We start from the raw sequence: 22,780 nt of genomic DNA, 5'->3' as shown, positions 1-22,780 counted from the left end.
GAGACTAGGTAATAAATGGCGGGTGCCCTGAAACTATAAAAAAAATAACTAACCAACCAGCGTCACCTGTAACAGTTATATGGTGATCACAGGTGAAAGGGTTAACTAGGGGGCAATCAGGGGGCTTTATGCGGTAATATATGGGGGTCCCTGGCGCTATAAAAAGCTGCGGCGAACCTAAATACCTACCTGCCTAACTAGCGTCACCTGTGACACTAATACAGCGATCAGAAAAACGATCGCTTATTAGGCTGGGTTCACACTGGAGCGATGCGGGAACGCCACGAATCCGCGGCGGGTTCCCGCATCACATGCCTCCCGGCGGCAGTTCACACTGCCCTATGCGAACTGCTGGGAGTGTCAGTGAGATGTTAATGACACCCCCAGATCAGTTCGCATATCGCAGTGCGATCTGCAAACTCGGATCGCATGGTGTGAACACCCATGCGATCCGATTCTGCTGCGGACCAAAAAAAGGGTCCCGTGCGAGTTTGCGGCGGGTGCGGCGGGTGCGACACAAATTCAGCCATACTATCTGTATAGCTGAACTCAAATCGCACAGAGATCGGATGTGATTTGCACTGCAGTGCGGTGCGAATCACATTCGTTCTCATAAACCGCTGCAATGTGAACCCAGCCTTAGTGACACTGGCGACGGGGGGTGATCACGGGGTTAAACCTTTATTGGGGGGGTTAGGGGGGCACATTAGAACTAAAGGGGGCTAACCCTAACTGCCCTAACAGTTATTACAGTCACAAATGACACCAATGCAAAAAAAAAAAAAAAAAAAAAGCAATTGGTGTCACTGTGACTGGGGGGGCAGGGGTAATTGGGGGGTGATCGGGGGGTAAAGGGGGGGTGTGAGTGTGCCTGGCATGTTCTACTGTGTAGTGTAGTGCTTGTGCAACTCACCGATGCTCTCTCCTCGGTGCCGGAACGAAAACTACCGACACGGAGGAGAGAATACATCACTTCCTCTCCTGTGTTTACATTACAGGAGAGGAAGTGATGTCACCGGACAATTTCATTCGCCGGGAGCGATCGCGAGGGGGTGGCCATGAATAAATGGCCGTCCCCTCGTCCGGGATCGCTCCCGAACGAATACCGACCGCCGCAGGCACCGGGCGGGGGCCCGATCGGGCCCCCGACCCGCGGGAGGCAAGGGACGTACATGTAAGCCCTTATGCCTGCCCGTGCCATTCTGCCGATGTACATCGGCGTGCGGCTGTCGGCAAGTGGTTAAATAGTTTTCTAAAAATGTTTTGGTAGTGGACTATGTATATATTGTATATATTCTGAACATGGATGTGTATTCCTTTGTTTTCTGTTGAAGTTTTTTACTTTGTATAAAATTGGTTGCTTGATTCTTTTCCAAAAAAGATCAATAGTGCCCCATCATTGGTATCAATGGATGAAAATTCATCAATTCATTCATTCATTCAACTCACGGGCTGGATGAAAGCAGGCAAAGGGCCTCATTTGGCCCCCCCCGGGGCCACAGTTTGGTGACCACTGCTCTAGACGTATGAGATTCGGGGAAAGTTACTTTCTAGCTGTGTTTGGTAAAAGCCTCACTTTTTTTTCCCCCCAGCCTTGTTTGGGGGGTTTGAGATCTCGGAAGTGACTTCATTGTGTTCTCCTCTCTTCCCCAGGGAACATCCGGGATTCCTGCACCAGCTGCCCCAGTGGATGGCAACTAATTCAATCCAACTGCTACTATTTCCAGGCCAATGGAGAAACCTGGGAGAGGAGTCGGGTGGAATGTGAAAAGCTTAATGGCGACATTCTGATCCTGAAGGACAAAGCTGAGCTGGTAAGTGTCACACCTACCTTTGGATGGGAGAGAGAGAGTCCACCATTCACCACCAGTAATCAATCAGTTGCACCATTTCTCCGAGGCAGGCTAGTGAAATAATGCTCCACCATGAACTCCTATACATTTATATATATTTTTATATATATATATATATATATATATATATATATATATATATATATATATATATATATATATATATATATATATATATATATATATATATATATATATATATATTATATATATATATATATATATATATTTTTATATATATATATATATTTTTATATATATATATATATATATATATATATATATATATATATATATATATATATTTATATATATATATATATATATATATATATATATATATATATATATATATATATATATATAAAATATATGTTCGTAAATTAAACTTGTACAGCAGGGTTCGGAAAAAAGTGCACCGCAATTTTCAGGCACTGACTAGACCAGTGCGGTTTGTTTTGTTCCAAAATTCAGAAACAAACATTATCGTTATTCTGATGCATTCAAATTTCCTGATTACAACAGTAACAGATTTAGAGAAAGACAAAAATAAGGAAACAAAATTTTTGTCTAAAAGTCAAATCAAATTCGAAAAAAAACTAAATAAAATTCAAAAAACAAATTTAAAATATAAACATATTGTTGACTGCTGCTGTTGAAGGACTACTGTGTGTGTGTGTATTACCGTTAGAATATAGCCATCTTCCAAAACTTGAATTTAGAATAGAATAAAACAGAATAGAAAAGAATAGAATAGGGTAAAACAGAATAGAAAATAAAAGAATAGAATAAAATAGAATAGAAAGTAAAGGAATATAATAGAAAATAAAGTAATAGAATAGAACATAGCCATCTTCTGAAATTTTAATTTAAAAAATAATAGAATTTAACAGAATAGAATGGAAAAGAATAGGTTAAACAGAATAGAAAATAAAAGAATAGAATAGAATAGAATAGAAAATAAAGGAATATAATAGAAAATAAAGTAATAGAATATAGCCATCTTCTGAAATTCTAATTTAAAAAATAATAGAATTTAACAGACTAGAATAGAAAAGAATAGCATAAAACAGAAAAAATAAAAGAATATAATAAAATATAATAGAAAATAAAGGAATATAATAGAAAAGACTAGAGTATTATAAAATATAAAAGAAAAAAATAGAGTAGAATAGAATAGAAAATAATAGAATAGAAAATAAAGGCGTATAATAGAAAATAAAGTAATAGAATAAAATAACGTCATCTTCTGAAATTCTAATTTCAAAAAATAATAGAATTTAATAGAATAGAATAGAAAAGAATAGGATAAAATAGAATAGAAAATAAAGGAATATCATAGAAAATAAAGTAATAGAATATCGCCATCTTCTGAAATTCTAATTTAAAAAATAATAGATTTTAACAGAATAGAATTGAAAAGAATAGGGTAAAACAGAATAGAAAATAAAAGAATAGAATAAAATAGAACAGAAAATAAAGGGATATAATAGAAAATAAAGTAATAGAATATCGCCATCTTCTGAAATTCTAATTTAAAAAATAATAAAATTTAACAGAATAGAATAGAAAAGAATAGGGTTAAACAGAATAGAAAATAAAAGAATAGAATAAAATAGAATAGAAAATAAAGGAATATAATAGAAAATAGCCATCTTCTGAAATTCTAATTAAACAAATAATAATACAATTTAACAGAATAGAATAGAAAAGAATAGGGTAAAACAGAATAGAAAATAAAAGAATAGAATAAAATAGAATAGAAATTAAAGGAATATATTAGAAAAGACTAGAGTATTATAAAATATAAAAGAAAATAATAGAGTAGAATAGAATATAAAATAATAGAATAGAAAATAAAGGAATATAATAGAAAATAAAATAATAGAATATCGCCATCTTCTAAAATTCTAATTTAAAAAAAATAATAGAATTTAACAGAATAGAATAGAAAAGAATAGGGTAAACAGAATAGAAAATAAAGGAATATAATAGAAAAGAAGAGAGTATTATAGAATATAAAAATAAAGAATGGAGTAGAATAAAATAGAAAAGAATATAATAGAAAATAAAGGAATATAATAGAAAATAAAGGAATATAATAGAAAATAAAGGAATAGAATAGAATATAGTCATCTTCTGAAATTTGATTCTCAAAAAAGAATTGAATTTAACAGAATAGAAAATAAAATAATACAATAATAGAATAGAAAACAAAAGAATAAAATAGAATAGAAAATAAAGGACTAGAATATAAATGAATAGAATAAAATAAAATATAAAATAATAGACTATAGTAATATAGAACAGAGAATAGAAGAGGAAACTATTTAACAGAATAAAATAGGAAGAATATAGTCATCTTCCAAAATTAGAATTTTGATAAGAAAAGAACAGAAAATAAAGGAATATAATAGAAAATAAAGGAATTGAATAGAAAAGAATATAGCTGTCTCCTGAAATTCTAACAAAAATAATGTAATAAAACTAAATAGAATAGAAAAGAATAGAATAAAGCACAATATAAAATAATAGAATAAAATAGAACAGAAAATAAAGGAATAGAGAAGAATAGAACATAAAAGAATAGAGTAAAACAGAACAGGATAGAAGAGAATAGAAAAAATAGAATAGAATAAAATAGAAAAAATATAGCGGTCTTCCCAAATTTGATTTGTGCCCTTTTTTTTTATTTAGCAAAAAATAAAAACCTCAGCGGTGATTAAATACCACCAAAAGGAAGCTCTATTTGTGTGAAAAACACGATAAAAAGTTAATTTGGGTACAGCGTCACATGACCGAGCAATCGACCAGATAACCGCTTGCCGACCAGCCGCCGTCATTATACTGCGGCAGGTCGGCACGATCCTGTGAGCCGTTGTTGCTGTACATCGGTTCCTTTAAGCAGAATAACAGGCGCACGTGCCCGCTAACCCTGCGGTGGTGCTGATGCGCGTGGCCAGCGGTCACGATGACTGCCAGCCACATGTGGTCGTGGGCACGAGAGGCAGAACAGGGACGTGTGTGTGTGTGTGTGTGTGAGTGTAAACACGCACATCCCTGTTCTGTGAGGAGAGGAGAGAGATTGTGAGTTCCTATTAGCTAGGAACCACGATCTGTCATCTCCTATGGTCAGTCCCCTCCCCCCTACAGTTAGAACACACAGTCAGGGAACACATTTAACCCCTTGATCGCCCCCTAGTGTTAACCCCTCCCCTTCCAGTGACATTTTTACAGTAATCAGTCCTTTTTTATATCACCGATCACTGTATAATTGTCAATCGTCCCAAAAATGTGTCAAAATTGTCTGATGTGTCCGCCATAATGTCGCAGTCCTGATAAAAATTGCAGATCGGCGCCATTACTAGTAAAAAAAAAATAATAATAATAAAAATGTCATAAATGTATCCCCAATTTTGTAGACGCTATAACTTTTGCGTAAACCAATCAATATATACGCTTATTGCGATTTTTATTACCAAAAATATGTAGAAGAATACGTATTGGCCCAAACTGAGGAAAACTATATATATATACATATATATATATATATGTATATATATATATATATATCTATATATATATATAGATATATAGATATATATATATATATATAGATATATATATATAGATATATATATATAGATATATATATAGATATATATATATAGATATATATATAGATATATATAGATATATATATATAGATATATATATCTATATCTATCTATCTATATATATATATATATATATATATATATATATATATATATATATATATATATATATATATAATTTTATTTTATTTTTTTTTGGGGGGGGGGATATTTATTATAGCAAAATGTAAAAAATAATGCATTTTTTTTTTTCAAAATTGTCGCTCTTTATTTTTTTGCGCTATAAACAAAAAAAAAAAAAAAAAAACCCCAGAGGCGATTAAATACCATCAAAAGAAAGCTCTATTTGTGGGGGAAAAAAAGGACGTCGATTTTGTTTGGGCGCCGCGTCGCACGACCGCGCAATTGTCAGTTAAAAGTGACGCAGTGCCAAATCGCAAAAAAATAAAAATAAAAATGGCCTGAGCAGCCAAATCTTCCGGGGGCTGAAGTGGTTAAAGTAGCGCAGTGCTGAATAGCAAAAAATGCCCCAGTCATAAAGGGGGGGGGGGGGGGGTAAAAAAAAACTTCTGGAAGTCAAGCAGTTAAAGCTTAGCTATAGTGAGAGTAGTTTATAATCACGGAATAAAATATTTCAACAAATTGAAAAAGTTACAATAGGATTATTGCGGGTGTTGCTTAAAAAGACTTTTTATGAAATGAATAGGAGGGCACAAGAGGAGATAAAGGAGCATTATATGTTCTACATTATGGTGACCTGTCCACTTCCTTCTGGTATACGTCTTCTTTATATTTCTGATGAGCATTTCTTTCTTTGTTGGTCCAGGACTCTCTGCTGCCGACCATAGCATATGGGAGATACTGGATAGGACTGAGGAGAGACAATAACAACATCCATAATTGGCTGTGGGCAGATGGGAGCCGTCTAACCTTCAGGTGAGGTCATCCAGGTGTGATGGAAACCCTACATAAGCTTACACCTTCAGAAACCAGGAAAATCTTCGCACAACCGGTCACTGTAAATATCTGTTCTCATTGAAACCATGAACGCATGCCGAGAGCCCTTTATGAGAGCCAGTGACTCTGATACACAGGATCCCACTACTCCCAACCGAATTGGAACCAACGTCCAGGGGAACTTGTACAAAGACGTGGAGGAATTCCAGATCCTTTCCTATTGTGGTCTGCGTTCTTGAATCTGTCCTTCAGCTTACTGCGTTTGTAAACCTGGAAAGGCATATACCGCTAGAACACTAAATCTAATAAAGAACAAGGGCACAAATCATTTGTACACAGTGGCGTCACTAGGGTTGGTGTCACCTGGTGCGGAAAACATTGGTGTCACCCCCTCCTCCACCAACTATTGTCCCCCCCAGTACAGACCCCTCCCTCAGTACGGACACCCCCGTTAGTATAGAATCCCCCCTTAGTGCAGACCCCCCATCAGTATAGAATCCCCCCTTAGTGCAGACCCTCATCAGTATATAATCCCCCCTTAATGCAGACCCCCCATCAGTATAGAATACCCCTTAGTGCAGACCCCCACAGTATAGACACCCCCCTTAGTGCAGACCCCCATCAGTAAAGAACCCCCTTAGTGCAGACCCCCCATTCAGTATAGAATCCCCCCTTAGTGCAGACCCCCATCAGTATAGAATCCCCCCTTAGTGCAGACCCCACATCAGTATAGAATCCCCCCTTACTGCAGACCTCCTCAGTATAGAATCCCCCCTTAATGCAGACCCCCCATCAGTACAGAATCCCCCCTTAGTGAAGACCCCCCATCAGTATAGAATCCCCCTTTAGTGCAGACCCCCCATCAGTATAGAATCCCCCTTAGTGCAGACCCCCTAATCAGTATAGAACCCCCCTTAGTGCAGACCCCCCATCGGTATAGAACCCCCCTTAGTGCAGACCCCCCATCAGTATAGAATCCCCCCTCAGTGCAGACCCCCCATCAGTATAGAATCCCCCCTCAGTGCAGACCCCCCATCAGTATAGAATCCCCCCTTAGTGCAGACCCCCCATCAGTATAGAATCCCCCCTTACTGCAGACCTCCTCAGTATAGAATCCCCCCTTAATGCAGACCCTCCCCATTAGTATAGAATACCCCTTAGTGCAGACCCCCACAGTATAGACACCCCCCATCAGTATAGACACCCCCTTAATACAGACCCCCCATCAGTATAGACACCCCCTTAGTGCAAACCCCCACAGTATAGACACCCCCATTTAGTGCAGCCCCCCATCTGTATAGAATCCCCCCCTTAGTGCAGACCCCCCATCAGTATAGAATCCCCCCTTAGTGAAGACCCCCATCAGTATAAAATCCCCCTTTAGTGCAGACCACCCATCAGTATAGAATCCCCACTTAGTGCAGACCCCCACAGTATAGACACCCCCCATCAGTATAGACACCCCCCTTAATACAGACCCCCCCCATCAGTATAGACACCCCCCTTAGTGCAAACCCCCGCAATATAGACACCCCCATTTAGTGCAGACCCCCATCAGTATAGAATCCCTCACTTAGTTCAGACCCCCCATCAGTATAGACACCCCCTTAGTGCAAACCCCCACAGTATAGACACCCCCATTTAGTGCAGACCCCCCATCTGTATAGAATATCCCCCTTAGTGCAGACCCCCCATCAGTATAGAATCCCCCCTTAGTGAAGACCCCCATCAGTATAGAATTCCCCTTTAGTGCAGACCCCCCCATCAGTATAGAATCCCCACTTAGTGCAGACCCCCACAGTATAGACACCCCCATCAGTATAGACACCCCCCTTAATACAGACCCCCCCCCCATCAGTATAGACACCCCCCTTAGTGCAAACCCCCGCAATATAGACACCCCCATTTAGTGCAGACCCCCATCAGTATAGAATCCCTCACTTAGTTCAGACCACCCATCAGTATAGAACCCCCTTAGTGCAGACCCCCATCAGTATAGAATCCCCCTTAGTGCAGACCCCCCATCAGTATAGAATTCCCCCTTAGTGCAGACCCCCCATCAGTATAGAATCCCCACTTAGTGCAGACCCCCATCAGTATAGAATCCCCCCTTAGTGAAGACCCCCCATCAGTATAGAACCCCCTTTAGTGCAGACCCCCCATCAGTATAGAATCCCCCTTAATGCAGACCCCTGCAGTATAGACACCCCCATTTAGTGCAGACCCCCATCAGTATAGAATCCCCCCTTAGTGCAGATCCCGCCATCAGTATAAAATCCCCCTTATTGCAGAACCCCCATCAGCATAAACACCCCCATAATACAAACCCACCCATCAGTATAGACACCCCCTTAGTGCAAACCTCCGCAGTATAGACACCCCTAATTTATGGCAGGCCCCCTCAGTATAGAAAAGACACCCCCCTTAGTGCAGGTCCCCCCATCAGTATAGAATTCCCCCTTAGTGCAGACCCCCCCATCAGCATAGTCACCCCTCTTCCTTCCCATAGCGCCGCCCCCTCACACACATCCATCTACTTATAAGTAGACATATAAATGTAGAGTACAGACCTCAGAACAGCGCGGTCACAGACATACACACAGTGTGTGTGTCCCTCGGGCTCCTCCTCCTCACTGGATGTAAACAGAGAGGAGGAGGAGGCGGCTTCAGTCCGCTCCACTGGGGACACAGCGAGGCGCAGATCATCAGGGCAGCGGCGGTGTTAGTGGTCCCGCAATCCACGGGTGTCACCCCTCTGGCAGGTGCCACCCACCTAGCAACGCTACTGTTTGTACATAGTATGGCTGGTAGAAGAACAGCCTGTCATCTGTAATTCTCCCCGCTGCACTGATTAAAAAGAAAAAATGACACCACGACTCCCTTCTTGGCACTATATTATCAAAAGTATTGGGGCGCCTGCCTTTACATGCATATGAACTTTAATGGCATCCCCGTCTTGCTCCGTAGGGTTCAATATTGAGTTGGTGCACCCTTCAAACTTTAATGGCATCTCAGTCTTAGTCCGTAGGGTTCAATATTGAGTTGGCCCACCCTTCAAACTTTAATGACATCCCTGTCTTGCTCCGTAGGGTTCAATATTGAGTTGGCCCACCCTTCGAACGTTAATGACATCCCCGTCTTGCTCCGTAGGGTTCAACATCGAGTTGGCCCACCCTTCAAACTTTAATGGCATCCCAGTCTTAGTCTGTAGGGTTCAATATTGAGTTGGCCCACTCTTCGAACGTTAATTACATCCCCGTCTTGCTCCGTAGGGTTCAATATCGAGTTGGCCCACCCTTCAAACTTTAATGGCATCCCAGTCTTAGTCCGTAGGGTTCAATATTGAGTTGGCCCACCCTTTGAACTTTAATGACATCCCTGTCTTGCTCCGTAGGGTTCAATATTGAGTTGGCCCACCCTTCGAACTTTAATGACATCCCCGTTTTGCTCCGTAGGGTTCAATATCGAGTTGGCCCACCCTTCAAACTTTAATGGCATCCCAGTCTTAGTCCGTAGGGTTCAATATTGAGTTGGCCCACCCTTCGAACTTTAATGACATCCCTGTCTTGCTCCCGGTGCTCCGTAGGGTTCAATATTGAGTTGGCCCACCCTTCGAACTTTAATGGCATCCCAGTCTTAGTCCGTAGGGTTCAATATTGAGTTGGCCCACCCTTCGAACTTTAATGACATCCCTGTCTTGCTCCGTAGGGTTCAATATCGAGTTAGCCCACCCTTCGAACTTTAATGGCATCCCAGTCTTGCTCCATAGGGTTCAATATTGAGTTGGCCCACCCTTCGAACTTTAATGACATCCCTGTCTTGCTCCGTAGGGTTCAATATCGAGTTGGCCCACCCTTCAAACTTTAATGGCATCCCAGTCTTAGTCCGTAGGGTTCAATATTGAGTTGGCCCACCCTTCGAACTTTAATGACATCCCCGTATTGCTCCCGGTGCTGCGTAGGGTTCAATATTGAGTTGGCCCACCCTTCGAACTTTAATTGCATCCCTGTCTTAGTCTGTAGGGTTCAATATTAAGTTGGCCCACCCTTCGAACTTTAATGACATCCCTGTCTTGCTCTGTAGGGTTCAATATCGAGTTGGCCCACCCTTCGAACTTTAATGACATCCCTGTCTTGCTCAGTAGGGTTCAATATTGAGTTGGCCCACCCTTCGAACGTTAATGACATCCCAGTCCTAGTCCGTAGGGTTCAATATTGAGTTGGCTCACCCTTCGAACTTTAATGGCATCCCAGTCCTAGTCCGTAGGGTTCAACATTGAGTTGGCCCACCCTTCAAACTTTATGGACATCCCCGTCTTGCTCCGTAGGGTTCAATATTGAGTTAGCCCACCCTTTGCAGCTACAACAGCTTCAACTCTTCTGGGAAGGCTGTGGACAAGGTTTAGGTGTGTGTCTATGGGAATTAAATAAAAAAAAAATGACACCATCGACTCCCTTCTAGGCACTTTATTATCAAAAATATTGGGACGCCTGCATTTACACGCACATGAACTTTAATGGCATCCCAGTCTTAGTCCATAGGGTTCAATATTGAGTTGGCCCACCCTTCGAACTTTAATGGCATCCCAGTCTTAGTCCGTAGGGTTCAATATTGGCCCACCAGTTGCAGCTATAACAGCTTCAACTCTTCTGGGAAAGCTGTCTACAATTCCCATAGACACACTCCTAAACCTTGTGAACAGCCTTCCCAGAAGAGTTGAAGCTGTTATAGCTGCAAAGGGTGGGCCAACTCAATAATGAACCCTACGGACTAAGACTGGGATGCTAAAGATCATGTGTGTGTAAAGGCAGGAGTCCCAACACTAACTCCACCCATTACATCACTACAGGAAGGCTTTTTTTTAAAGGTGACCTAACACCCTCTTATATAATTCCCTGCTGCCACACTATTTTGGGGCAGAGCCACCTAGTGGCGGACTAGCTAACTGCACCTGCTTACACACTACTTTTATTTACTACTTTTTACTTCTGTCAGTCTTGGAGGCTCGGCATCACGTGTGGGTATTACCTAGGCCGCTCTGCAGGCAAATGCAGCCTACATAGGAATTGCAATCCCTCCAGACTGTCACCCACCCATCAAGGCATTTTTCCTTCCAAGATCCAGCCCACTACTTGCAACGGGGATGAGGACTCTTGAGAGGAGTAATAAGGCAGGGTGCTATGATTTTATCAGGAAGCTATGCACAGCAACCTGCTGACATCTTCTCACTGGCCATGTACTGTTTGCATCGTATAGAGAAGCACAGGCACCCAGTGAAGATATCCCATTGGTCTCATTGGGGGTTGTTAAAAACGCAGCTGTTGGTCCCTGCAAGAACCTCCAAATTTTTACCCAACTATGCCTCTGTGTGTTTTAGTGATTGCGGGGAGGCAGGTACACTTGTTCATATTTGGTAACATGTCTGGTTGTGTGGCAGTTTTGGGCAGAGATTTTCAAGATGGCCTCAACCCTGGCTAATCAGTCTTTAGACCCTGACCCAAGCACTTGCTTTATTGAATCACTGTGCCCTCGATTTTTACCAGAGCCCAGTTGAAACTCCTATTGCAAGTTATGACCACCTCCACACAAATTATTGCTAGGGCCTGGAAGATCCCGTCACTTTGTACTATTGAGACTAAAAACAGGGTGACCCAAGCTATGGTACATAGTAAAACAGGGGCCACCATACAAGATACGATTCCTAAGCACCGTAAAATATGGCAGCCTTGGGTAGACCATTTTCTTCCACCTGGTTTTGACTCTTCCCTCCTTGAACCTCGACAACCCGCTTTGTATCAAGGTTGTGTATTGCGGCCCTGGTCTGACTCAACGTCACCTCCGTTTCTCCTCCTTTTTCTTCTTTTCTTCCTTCCTCCTTTTTCACGTTTTTCCTCATATGATACTTGGTTATATTGTAGGACTTTCCATCCTGGTTAACCTGTTGGTATTGTATTTCCTGTTTGTTGGACTGATATGATGTGTGTTTTTGGAGGCTTTTTGCCCTAGACTTTTTCAGCAACAACCAATTGTTGGATCACCTTTTTTCATTACTGTCAGATTTGTTAAACCCATTGTCACAACCTTTGTATATTTTCGCTGTGTATCACTCATGCCGCGTACACACAATCGAATTGCGTTACGCCGGACAATTTGATCGTGTGTGGGCTCCAGCGGACTTTTTCATCGTAAAGTCCGGTGGACTTAGAAAGTAGTTTTGACTCAAAATTTGTCCGCTGGACTTGGCTTTCAGCGGACAATCCGTTCGTCAGTGTGCTAGTCCGGTGGACTAAGAATGACGCATGCTCAGAAGCAAGTACGAGAGGGAAGCTATTGGCTACTGGCTATTGAACTTCCTTTTTCTAATCCCGTCATACGTGCTGTATTTCCCCGTGTTAGAAATCGTGTCCGTGTGTGGCCAAGTCCGTTTGTTAGAAAGTCAGGCGGATTGTTTTCTGGATTGTTTGCCGGTCCAAGTCCGCCAGACAATTCGATCGTGTGTACGCGGCATTATATTCACTTTCGTCTATGGCATTATTGTTTATGTATCCATTATAATAGCTTCAATAAAAATATTTAACAAGAAAAACATGGCTGAACCATCCAGTTCCATCCAGCCGCAGCATCATTCAGGCACTCAAATGCCTCATAAACACGATCGGAAATTCGGCCAGCAAAAGACCATTGAGAGCTTTTGGTCAGAAAATGCGACCGTGTGTATGCTCCATCGGACTTTTGCTGGGCAATTTCCAGCCAGCAAAAGTTTGAGAGCAGGCTCTCTATTTTTCGGTCGGAAAAATTTCCGATCGGAAATTCTGATGGCCTGTACAAATTCTGACGCGCAAAATTCTTACGCATGCTCGGAAACAATTTGACGCATGCTCGGAAGCATTGAAATTCATTTTCTCGACTTGTCGTAGTTTTGTACATCAGCGCGTTCTTGATGGTCGAAAGTTCCGAGAACTTTTGTGTGACCGTGTGTATGCAAGCCAAGCTTGAGCGGAATTCCATCGGGAAATCATTTAAGTTCTTTCTGACGGAAAAATCCGCTCGTGTGTACGGGGCAATAGAGTTATGAAGGCTGCCGGCGGCAGGGTTAGAAGGTGCCTTTTGCCCACATAAGAATGCCAGAATCTCATGAACAGTGGCTGAACCATCCAGTTCCATCCAGCCGCTGCAGCATTCAGCCACTCATAGCCCTTGTAAACGCAGTTGGACATTCCGACGGAAAATGTCAGATCGGACCGTGTTGTTGGATAATCCGACCATGTGTGGGCTCCATCGGACTGTTTTCGTCGGAATAACCGACCGACAACGTTTTAGAGCTGGGCTATAAAATTTTCCGACAACATGATCCGATCGGACTTTGTCCGATCGTTTGTAGAGAATTCCGATCGGACAAAGTGCCACGCATGCTCAGATCAAATTCCTAGACCAAAGCTATTGGCTACTAGCCTGAACGTAGTCCCGTCGTAACGAAATAACGTCATCACATTCTGAATGATCGGATTTTCCGACAACTTTGTCCGACCGTGTGTATGCAACACCAGTTTCGGACAAAATCCGTCAGACAAAATCCGACAGATATTGTTGTCGGAATGTCCGACCGTGTGTACAAGGGCATAGAGTTTTGAAGGCTGCGGGTGGCGGGTCTGGACGGTGTTGAATGCCAGAATCTCATGAACAGTGGCTGAATGACCAGTGAGCTTGTGGCTTTATGCACTTAAATGCGCCCACCTCTGGGTCCATCAGACTGAATGGAAAAAATGTGTGTTTGAGTCCACTTTTACTAAATGGACCTGTGGTTGGTGGAAATAGGTGGACAGAAGTCAACTTACTGTACATCCATCCACCCACTTATAGGGATTACATGGGTCTGTTTCTCCATGGAGGAAACATCTGAATGGACATGAGTGTCACATATGTGGCACTGGCATCCATACCGTTCTGATCCAACTCGGCAATGGATCAGTCTAGGCTGAACAGACACTACCTGTGTGAAAGGGGCCTTATAGTGGAGAGGTTCCTTTTCATAGTGGAGAGGTTCCTTTTCATAGTGGAGAGGATCCTTTTCATAGTGGAGAGGTTCCTTTTCATAGTGGAGAGGATCCTTTTCATAGTGGAGAGGTTCCTTTTCATAGTGGAGAGGATCCTTTTCATAGTGCAGAGGTTCCTTTGCATAGTGGAGCGGTTCCTTTTCATAGTGGAGAGGTTCATTTTCATAGTGGAGAGGTTCATTTTCATAGTGCAGAGGTTCCTTTTCCTAGTGCAGAGGTTCCTTTTCATAGTGGAGAGGTTCCTTTTCATAGTGGAGAGGATCCTTTTCATAGTGCAGAGGTTCCTTTTCATAGTGGAGAGGTTCCTTTTCATAGTGGAGAGGATCCTTTTCATAGTGCAGAGGTTCCTTTTCATAGTGGAGAGGTTCCTTTTCATAGTGGAGAGGTTCCTTTTCATAGTGGAGAGGTTCATTTTCATAGTGCAGAGGTTCCTTTTCATAGTGGAGAGGTTCCTTTTCATAGTGGAGAGGTTCCTTTTCATAGTGGAGAGGTTCCTTTTCCTAGTGGAGAGGTTCCTTTTCATAGTGGAGAGATTCCTTTTCATAGTGGAGAGGTTCCTTTTCATAGTGGAGAGGTTCCTTTTCATAGTGGAGAGGTTCCTTTTCCTAGTGGAGAGGTTCCTTTTCATAGTGGAGGGGTTCCTTTTCATAGTGGAGAGGTTCCTTTTCATAGTGGAGAGGTTCCTTTTCATAGTGGAGAGGTTCCTTTTCATAGTGGAGAGGTTCCTTTTCATAGTGGAGAGGTTCCTTTTCATAGTGGAGAGGATCCTTTTCATAGTGGAGAGGATCCTTTTCATAGTGGAGAGGTTCCTTTTCATAGTGGAGAGGTTCCTTTTCATAGTGGAGAGGTTCCTTTTCATAGTGGAGAGGTTCCTTTTCATAGTGGAGAGGTTCCTTTTCATAGTGGAGAGGTTCCTTTTCATAGTGGAGAGGTTCCTTTTCATAGTGGAGAGGTTCCTTTCCATAGTGGAGAGGTTCCTTTTCTAAGTGGAGAGGTTCCTTTTCCTAGTGGAGAGGTTCCTTTTCATAGTGGAACTCTAGCAAGACCCTTCTTTAGGTTTCGAAAAGGACATTGGGTGCTGGATTATCCCAGAAGACTTCTTGAGATGACCCAACCTCCACACCAAGGCTATTGCAAAGCTATTGAAGAGATTTTGGTTGATCTTGGTGTGCTTTCCATAATCTAAAAAAATACACATTTTTAAATCAAGGGCAATAGTGACCAATCTTATAAAAAATATGTTCTTATAGGGTATTGCTTTTGTTTTCACAGTGCCTGGAACACGGGAGAACCCAATAATGATCATAAAAAGGAACACTGTGCAGAGATCCTGGGTGGACCCAAATCCATGAATGACCGGGACTGTGAGGACAAGATTGGCTACATATGTAAAAGCGCATGGACCTGCTGAGATACACAGCCTACTATGACATACCTGTGAAACAGTTCAAGATCAAACCAAACGGCAGCTCTCCTCTGTTTATTGTCTAACCCAGTGATTCTCAACCAGGGTTCCTCCAGAGGTTGTAGGGGTTCCTTCAGCATTGGGCCATTTCTGCCTCTCGGATAAGTTCCCGCTGACACCATTGATCTGTTTAGCTCTCTGTAAGGAGGTAATTCTTCCCAATGACCACAAGTGTAAGGACCATTCTTCCCACCGACCATCACACTAATTTATCATGAGTTGTACATTTCAAATTTTTAGAAGGGGTTCTATTTTCTAAAGAGAACTATTTCAAGGGTTCCTCTGTGTTGAAAAGGTTGAGAAAGTCTGGTCTAACCTGTCTCATCTGTAGGGATGAGCTGAACACCCCCCTGTTCGGTTCGCACCAGAACCTGTGAACAGACCTAAACTTCATGTGAACTTTAGAACCCTATTAAAGTCTATGGGACTCGAACGTTCACAATCTAAAGTGCTAATTTTAAAGGGTAATATGCAAGTTACAGTCCTAAAAAGTGTTTGGGGACCCGGGTCCTGCCCCAGGGGACATGGATCAATGCAAAAAAAAGTTTTAAAAATGGCCGTTTTTTCAGGAGCAGTGATTTTAATAATTATTAAAGTGAAACAATAAAAGTGTAATATTCCTTTAAATTTCATACCTGGGGGGTGTCTATAGTATGCCTGTGAAGGAGCGCATGTTTCCCGTGCTTAGAACTGTCCCTGCACAAAGTGTCATTTCTGCAGGAAAAAAAGTCTTTTAAAATCGCGGCTAAATTGTCGGGTCTCCGTAATACAGAGAACACTCAATGATTGTTCTCTGTATTAGCCAACAATTCATTCATTCATTGATAAAAAAAAAAAAAAAGCGTGGGGGTTCCCCTAAATTCAATTACCAGGCCCTTCAGGTCTGACATGGATATTAAGGGGAACCCCGTGTCAAATTTTTAAAAAAAATTTACGTGGGGGTCCCCCTAAAAATCCATACCAGACCCTTTATCCGAGCACGCAACCTGGCAGGCCGCAGGAAAAGAGGGGGGGACGAGAGAGCGGCCCCCCCTCCCTCCTGAACCGTACCAGGCCACATACCCTCAACATTGGGAGGATGCTTTGGGGGTCTGTGACCCCTCAAAGCACCTTGTCCCCATGTTGATGAGGACAAGGGCCTCATCTTCACAACCCTGGCCGGTGGTTGTGAGGGTCTGCGGGCGGGGGGCTTATCAGAATCTGGAAGCCCCCTTTAACAAGGGGACCCCCAGATCCCCGCCCCCTCCCTGTTTGAAATGGTAAGGGGGTACAAAGATACCCCTACCATTTCACAAAGAAAGTGTAAAAATGGTTAAATAAGACAAACACACTTTTGAAAAATTCCTTTATTAAAAATAAAAAAAATTAAAAAAAGATTCCAGCGGTGCTAATCCACTCTTGCTATCCAGCGACGGGTCTCCGGGGTCCAGCAATGGATGATCATATCCAGCGACGGGGGATCTCTCAGTCCAGCGCTGTCCATACATCCTTCTTCTGTCTCCAGTGCAGAGACACTGCGGGATCCCAGCACTGACGTTTCTTATATTAGGAGGGTGGGGCCACCCGTCTCCTGACCCCGCCCCTCTGACGCTGAAGAGGGAAGCCAGGGGTTCCCCAGTGACGTGTGGGTGACCCCGCCCCCTCTGATGTAACGCAGGTTTCCATTAATGGAGTGGAAAATTAACTGCCATTGGTGGGATTTAACCACTTTCAGACCGGACCATTTTGCTGGTAAATGACCAGAGGTCTTTTTACAATTTGGCACTGCGCTGTTTTAACTGGTAATTGTGCGGTCATGCAATGTTGTACCCAAACAAAATTTGTGTCCTTTTCTTCCCACAAATAGAGCTTTCTTTTGATGGTATTTGATTGCCTCTGCAATTTTTATTTTTTGCGATATAAACGTAAAAAGACCGCAAATTTTGAAAAAAATGATATTTTCTACTTTTTGTTATTAGAAAAATCCAATAAACTCAATTTTAGTCATACATTTAGGCCAAAATGTATTCAGCCACATGTCTTTGGTAAAAAAAAAAGTCAATAACTGTATATTTATTGGTTTGCGCAAAAGTTGTCACATCTACAAACTAAGGTACGTTTTCTGGAATTTACGCAGCTTTTAGTTTACGACTGCCTATCTCATTTCTTGAGTTGATAAAATGGCAGGGCAGTACAAAACCCCCCCAAATGACCCCATTTTGGAAAGTAGACCCCCTAAGGAAATTGATAAGAGGCATGTTGAGCCCATTGAATATTTTATTTTTTTGCCTCAAGCGATTGAATAATGACAAAAAAAAATATATTTTTTTTTTTTACACAAAGTTGTCACTAAATGATATATTGCTCACACATGCTATGGGCATATGTGAAATGACACCCCAAAATAAATTCTGCTGCTTCTCCTGAGTACGGGGATACCACATATGTGGGACTTTTTGGGAGCCTAGCCGCGTACGGGGCCCCGAAAACCAAGCACCGCCTTCAGGCTTTCTAAGGGCGTAAATTTTTGATTTCACTTCTCACTACCTATTACAGTTTTGAAGGCCATAAAATGCCAAGATGGCACAAAACTCCCACAAATGACCCCATTTTAGAAAGTAGACACCCCAAGCTATTTGCTGAGAGGCATGTTGAGTCCATGGAATATTTTATATTTTGCCACAAGTTGCGGGAAAATTACAAACTTTTTTTTTTTTTTTTTTCACAAAGTTGTCACTAAATAATATATATCTCACGCATGCCATGGACATATGTGAAATGACACCCCAAAATAAATTCTGCTGCTTCTCCTGAGTACGGGGATACCACATATGTGGGACTTTTTGGGAGCCTAGCCGCGTACGGGGCCCCGAAAACCAAGCACCGCCTTCAGGCTTTCTAAGGGCGTTACAGTTTTGAAGGCCATAAAATGCCAAGATGGCACAAACCCCCCCCAAATGACCCCATTTTGGAAAGTAGACACCCCTAAATTTAGGGGTACACTAGTGAGACTAGGTAATAAATGGCGGGTGCCCTGAAACTATAAAAAAATAACTAACCAACCAGCGTCACCTGTAACAGTTATATGGTGATCACTGGTGAAAGGGTTAACTAGGGGGCAATCAGGAGGCTTTATGCGGTAGTATATGGGGGTCCCTGGCGCTATAAAAAGCTGCGGCGAACCTAAATACCTACCTGCCTAACTAGCGTCACCTGTGACACTAATACAGCGATCAGAAAAACGATCGCTTATTAGGCTGGGTTCACACTGGAGTGATGCGGGAACGCCACGAATCCGCGGCGGGTTCCCGCATCGCATGCCTCCCGGCGGCAGATCACACTGCCCTATGCGAACTGCTGGGAGTGTCAGTGAAATGTTAATGACACCCCCAGATCAGTTCGCATATCGCAGTGCGATCTGCAAACTCGGATCGCATGGTGTGAACACCCATGCGATCCGATTCTGCTGCGGGCCAAAAAAAGGGTCCCGTGCGAATTTGCGGCGGGTGCGACACAAATTCAGCCATACTATCTGTATGGCTGAACTCGAATCGCACAGAGATCGGATGTGATTTGCACTGCAGTGCGGTGCGAATCACATCCGTTCTCATAAACCGCTGCAATGTGAACCCAGCCTTAGTGACACTGGCGACGGGGGGTGATCACGGGGTTAAACCTTTATTGGGGGGGTTAGGGGGGTACCTTAGAACTAAAGGGGGCTAACCCTAACTGCCCTAACAGTAATTACAGTCACAAATGACACCCGCCGGGTGATCAGGGGGTTAAACCTTTATAAGGTAATAAATGGCGGGTGCCCTGAAACTATAAAAAAATAACTAACCAACCAGCGTCACCTGTAACAGTTATATGGTGATCACTGGTGAAAGGGTTAACTAGGGGGCAATCAGGGGGCTTTATGTGGTAGTATATGGGGGTCCCTGGCGCTATAAAAAGCTGCGGCGAACCTAAATACCTACCTGCCTAACTAGCGTCACCTGTGACACTAATACAGCGATCAGAAAAATGATCGCTTATTAGGCTGGGTTCACACTGGAGCGATGCGGGAACGCCACGAATCCGCGGCGGGTTCCCACATCACATGCCTCCCGGCGGCAGTTCACACTGCCCTATGCGAACTGCTGGGAGTGTCAGTGAAATGTTACTGACACCCCCAGATCAGTTCGCATATCGCAGTGCGATCTGCAAACTCGGATCGCATGGTGTGAACACCCATGCGATCCGATTCTGCTGCGGGCCAAAAAAAGGGTCCCGTGCGAATTTGCGGCGGGTGCGGCGGGTGTGGCGGGTGCGGCGGGTGCGGCGAATGGCTGAACTCGAATCGCACAGAGATCGGATGTGATTTGCACTGCAGTGCGGTGCGAATCACATTCGTTCTCATAAACCGCTGCAATGTGAACCCAGCCTTAGTGACACTGGCGACGGGGGGTGATCACGGGGTTAAACCTTTATTGGGGGGGTTAGGGGGGTACATTAGAACTAAAGGGGGCTAACCCTAACTGCCCTAACAGTTATTACAGTCACAAATGACACCAATGCAAAAAAAAAAAAATGACATTGGTGTCACTGTGACTGGGGGGGCAGGGGTAATTGGGGGGGTGATCGGGGGGGTGTGAGTGTGCCTGGCATGTTCTACTGTGTAGTGTAGTGTTGGTGCAACTCACCGATCCTCTCTCCTCGGTGTCGGAACGAAAAATACCGACACGGAGGAGAGATTACATCACTTCCTCTCCTGTGTTTACATTACAGGAGAGGAAGTGATATGACGAAGGATTTCTATTCGTCGGGAGCGATCGCGAGGGGGTGGCCATGAATGAATGGCCGTCCCCTTATCCGGGATCGCTCCCAAACGAATACCGACCGCCGCAGGCACCGGGCGGGGGCCCGATCGGGCCCCCGACCCGCGGGAAGGCAAGGACGTACATGTAAGCCCTTATGCCTGCCCGTGCCATTCTGTCGACGTACATCGTCGTGCGGCGGTCGGGAAGTGGTTAAAAATGGCATAGGCTTGGTGGTCAGTGGGAGTAATAAAATTGAATCATTGGTATCAGTGGGAGGAATAGTGCCCCATCATTGTTATCAGTGGGAGGAATAGTGCCCCATCATTGCTATCAGTATGAGGAATAGTGCCCCATCATTGGTATCAGTGGGAGGAATAGTGCCCCATCATTGGTATCAGTGGGAGGAATAGTGCCCCATCATTTGTGTCAGTGTGAGGTATTATGCCCCATCATTGGTATCAGGGGGAGGAATAACTTTGATTGTAACTTTATTGCAGTCAGAGTGCATATCCAGTAATAAATATGCCCTTTATTTTATGTATTTTTGAATGCTAAGGAGTTTAGAATACAGAGCTAACAGCACACCAGAGAGCCGGACCGCTGCTCTCACACACAGCTCACCGGTCTGGGTCTCCAGCAGCCCGACACACCCCCTGCACTGTGCTCCAATCACAAGCGCTGATCGGGGACTGAGTGCTGCTGATTGGTTTGCTGTGGAAGGGGCATGTCAGACGGCTTCCGCCAGACCACTGGTGGCACACAAGGCTTGGTGGGATGGAGGCCTTCAACATTTGATCGATGGGGCAGTTCAATTGAAACCCGATGTGAGCATTTGGTTATATGAATTATAAAATGTGAAATGATGTAAATTGTTATATGTATGACGTGATATCTGTATAATACTTACCTTGTTTCATCGATGACGTGATTGCTGCTTTCTTTGAGCTCCTGATAAAGTGGGTCTGGTTACCCACAAAATGCATTGATTTTGCCCCGACCCCACCATGTGACCAGCACCTTTTTGTTGAAATCAGTATTTTTTGCTAGAAAATTACTTAGAACCTCCAAACTTTATGTGTGTGTGTGTATATATATATATATATATATATTAGCAGAGACCCTAGAGAATAAAATGGGGATTGTTGCATTTTTTTAATGCCACATGGTATTTGCGCAGCATTTTTTCAAACACAATTTTTGGAGGAAAAATACACTTTTTTAAATATTTAGCAAAAAAAAACACAATACATAACCAATCTTTTCGGGTAAAATATTAAAAAAATGATGCTACGGCGAGTAAATAGATACCTAACATGTCGCACTTTAGGCCTCACACCCACAGGGCATTTTAAAAAAACGAGCTGTAAAGTTAGTACTGACGTTAGGAGGAAAAAAAAAAAAAGCGACGTTAAAAAAGCAATCTTATCTGCGTTTTAATTGGCGTCGATGAGCGTTTAGCAGCACTGGCTTTCAGCCACGTTTCTCTTTCTCTATTCAAAATCGTTGGTTCCCTACCGGCGTCCATTGATTTGAAGAGCTTTGATTTGCTATTTTGCCAGGTCTTCCCACTCTTTTCCTGGGTCTTCTCGCTCTTTTGCCGGGTTTTCTCACTCTTTTCCTGGGTCTTCTCCGCTGTCTTCCCACTATTTTGCCGGGTCTTCTCCTGTCTTCTCTCTCTTTTTCCGGGTCTTCCCACTATTTTGCCGGGTCTTCTCCTCTGTCTTCTCTCTCTTTTTCCAGGTCTTCCCACTCTTTTGCTGGGTCTTCTCCACTGTCTTCTCACTCTTTTGCCAGGTCTTCTCACTCTTTTGCTGGGTCTTCTCCGCTGTCTTCTTGCTCTCTTGGTGGGCCTTTTTCTCTTTTGCCGGGTCTTCTCCGCTGTCTTCTCACTCTTTTGCCAGGTCTTCTCACTCTTTTGCTGGGTCTTCTCCGCTGTCTTGTCGCTCTTTTGCTGGGTCTTCTCTGCTGTCTTGTCGCTCTTTTGCTGGGTCTTCTCCACTGTCTTCTTGCTCTCTTGGTGGGCCTTTTTCTCTTTTGCCGGGTCTTCTCCGCTGTC

The 22,780-nt window shown here is 43.1% G+C and overlaps 1 protein-coding gene across 1 annotated transcript in view; it reads left to right on the top strand.

Moving 5' to 3' along the window:
- LOC143961939 (uncharacterized) overlaps positions 1-16,561 on the top strand; it is a 73,108-nt gene extending 56,547 nt beyond the window's left edge. The window contains exons 10-12 of the mRNA XM_077471272.1: positions 1,654-1,814; positions 6,297-6,406; positions 15,754-16,561. Coding sequence (XP_077327398.1) covers positions 1,654-1,814; positions 6,297-6,406; positions 15,754-15,892 — 410 coding nt within the window. The 3' untranslated portion in view covers positions 15,893-16,561. The remainder of the gene's footprint in view (positions 1-1,653; positions 1,815-6,296; positions 6,407-15,753) is intronic.
- The last annotated feature ends 6,219 nt before the right edge of the window (positions 16,562-22,780 follow it).

The sequence above is a fragment of the Lithobates pipiens genome, unplaced genomic scaffold (genome assembly GCF_037356315.1).
Source record: "Lithobates pipiens isolate NorthernLeopardFrog02 unplaced genomic scaffold, aLitPip1_a1.2 Scaffold_8, whole genome shotgun sequence".
NCBI lineage: Eukaryota > Metazoa > Chordata > Amphibia > Anura > Ranidae > Lithobates > Lithobates pipiens.
This window is presented reverse-complemented; position numbering and strand designations above follow the sequence as displayed.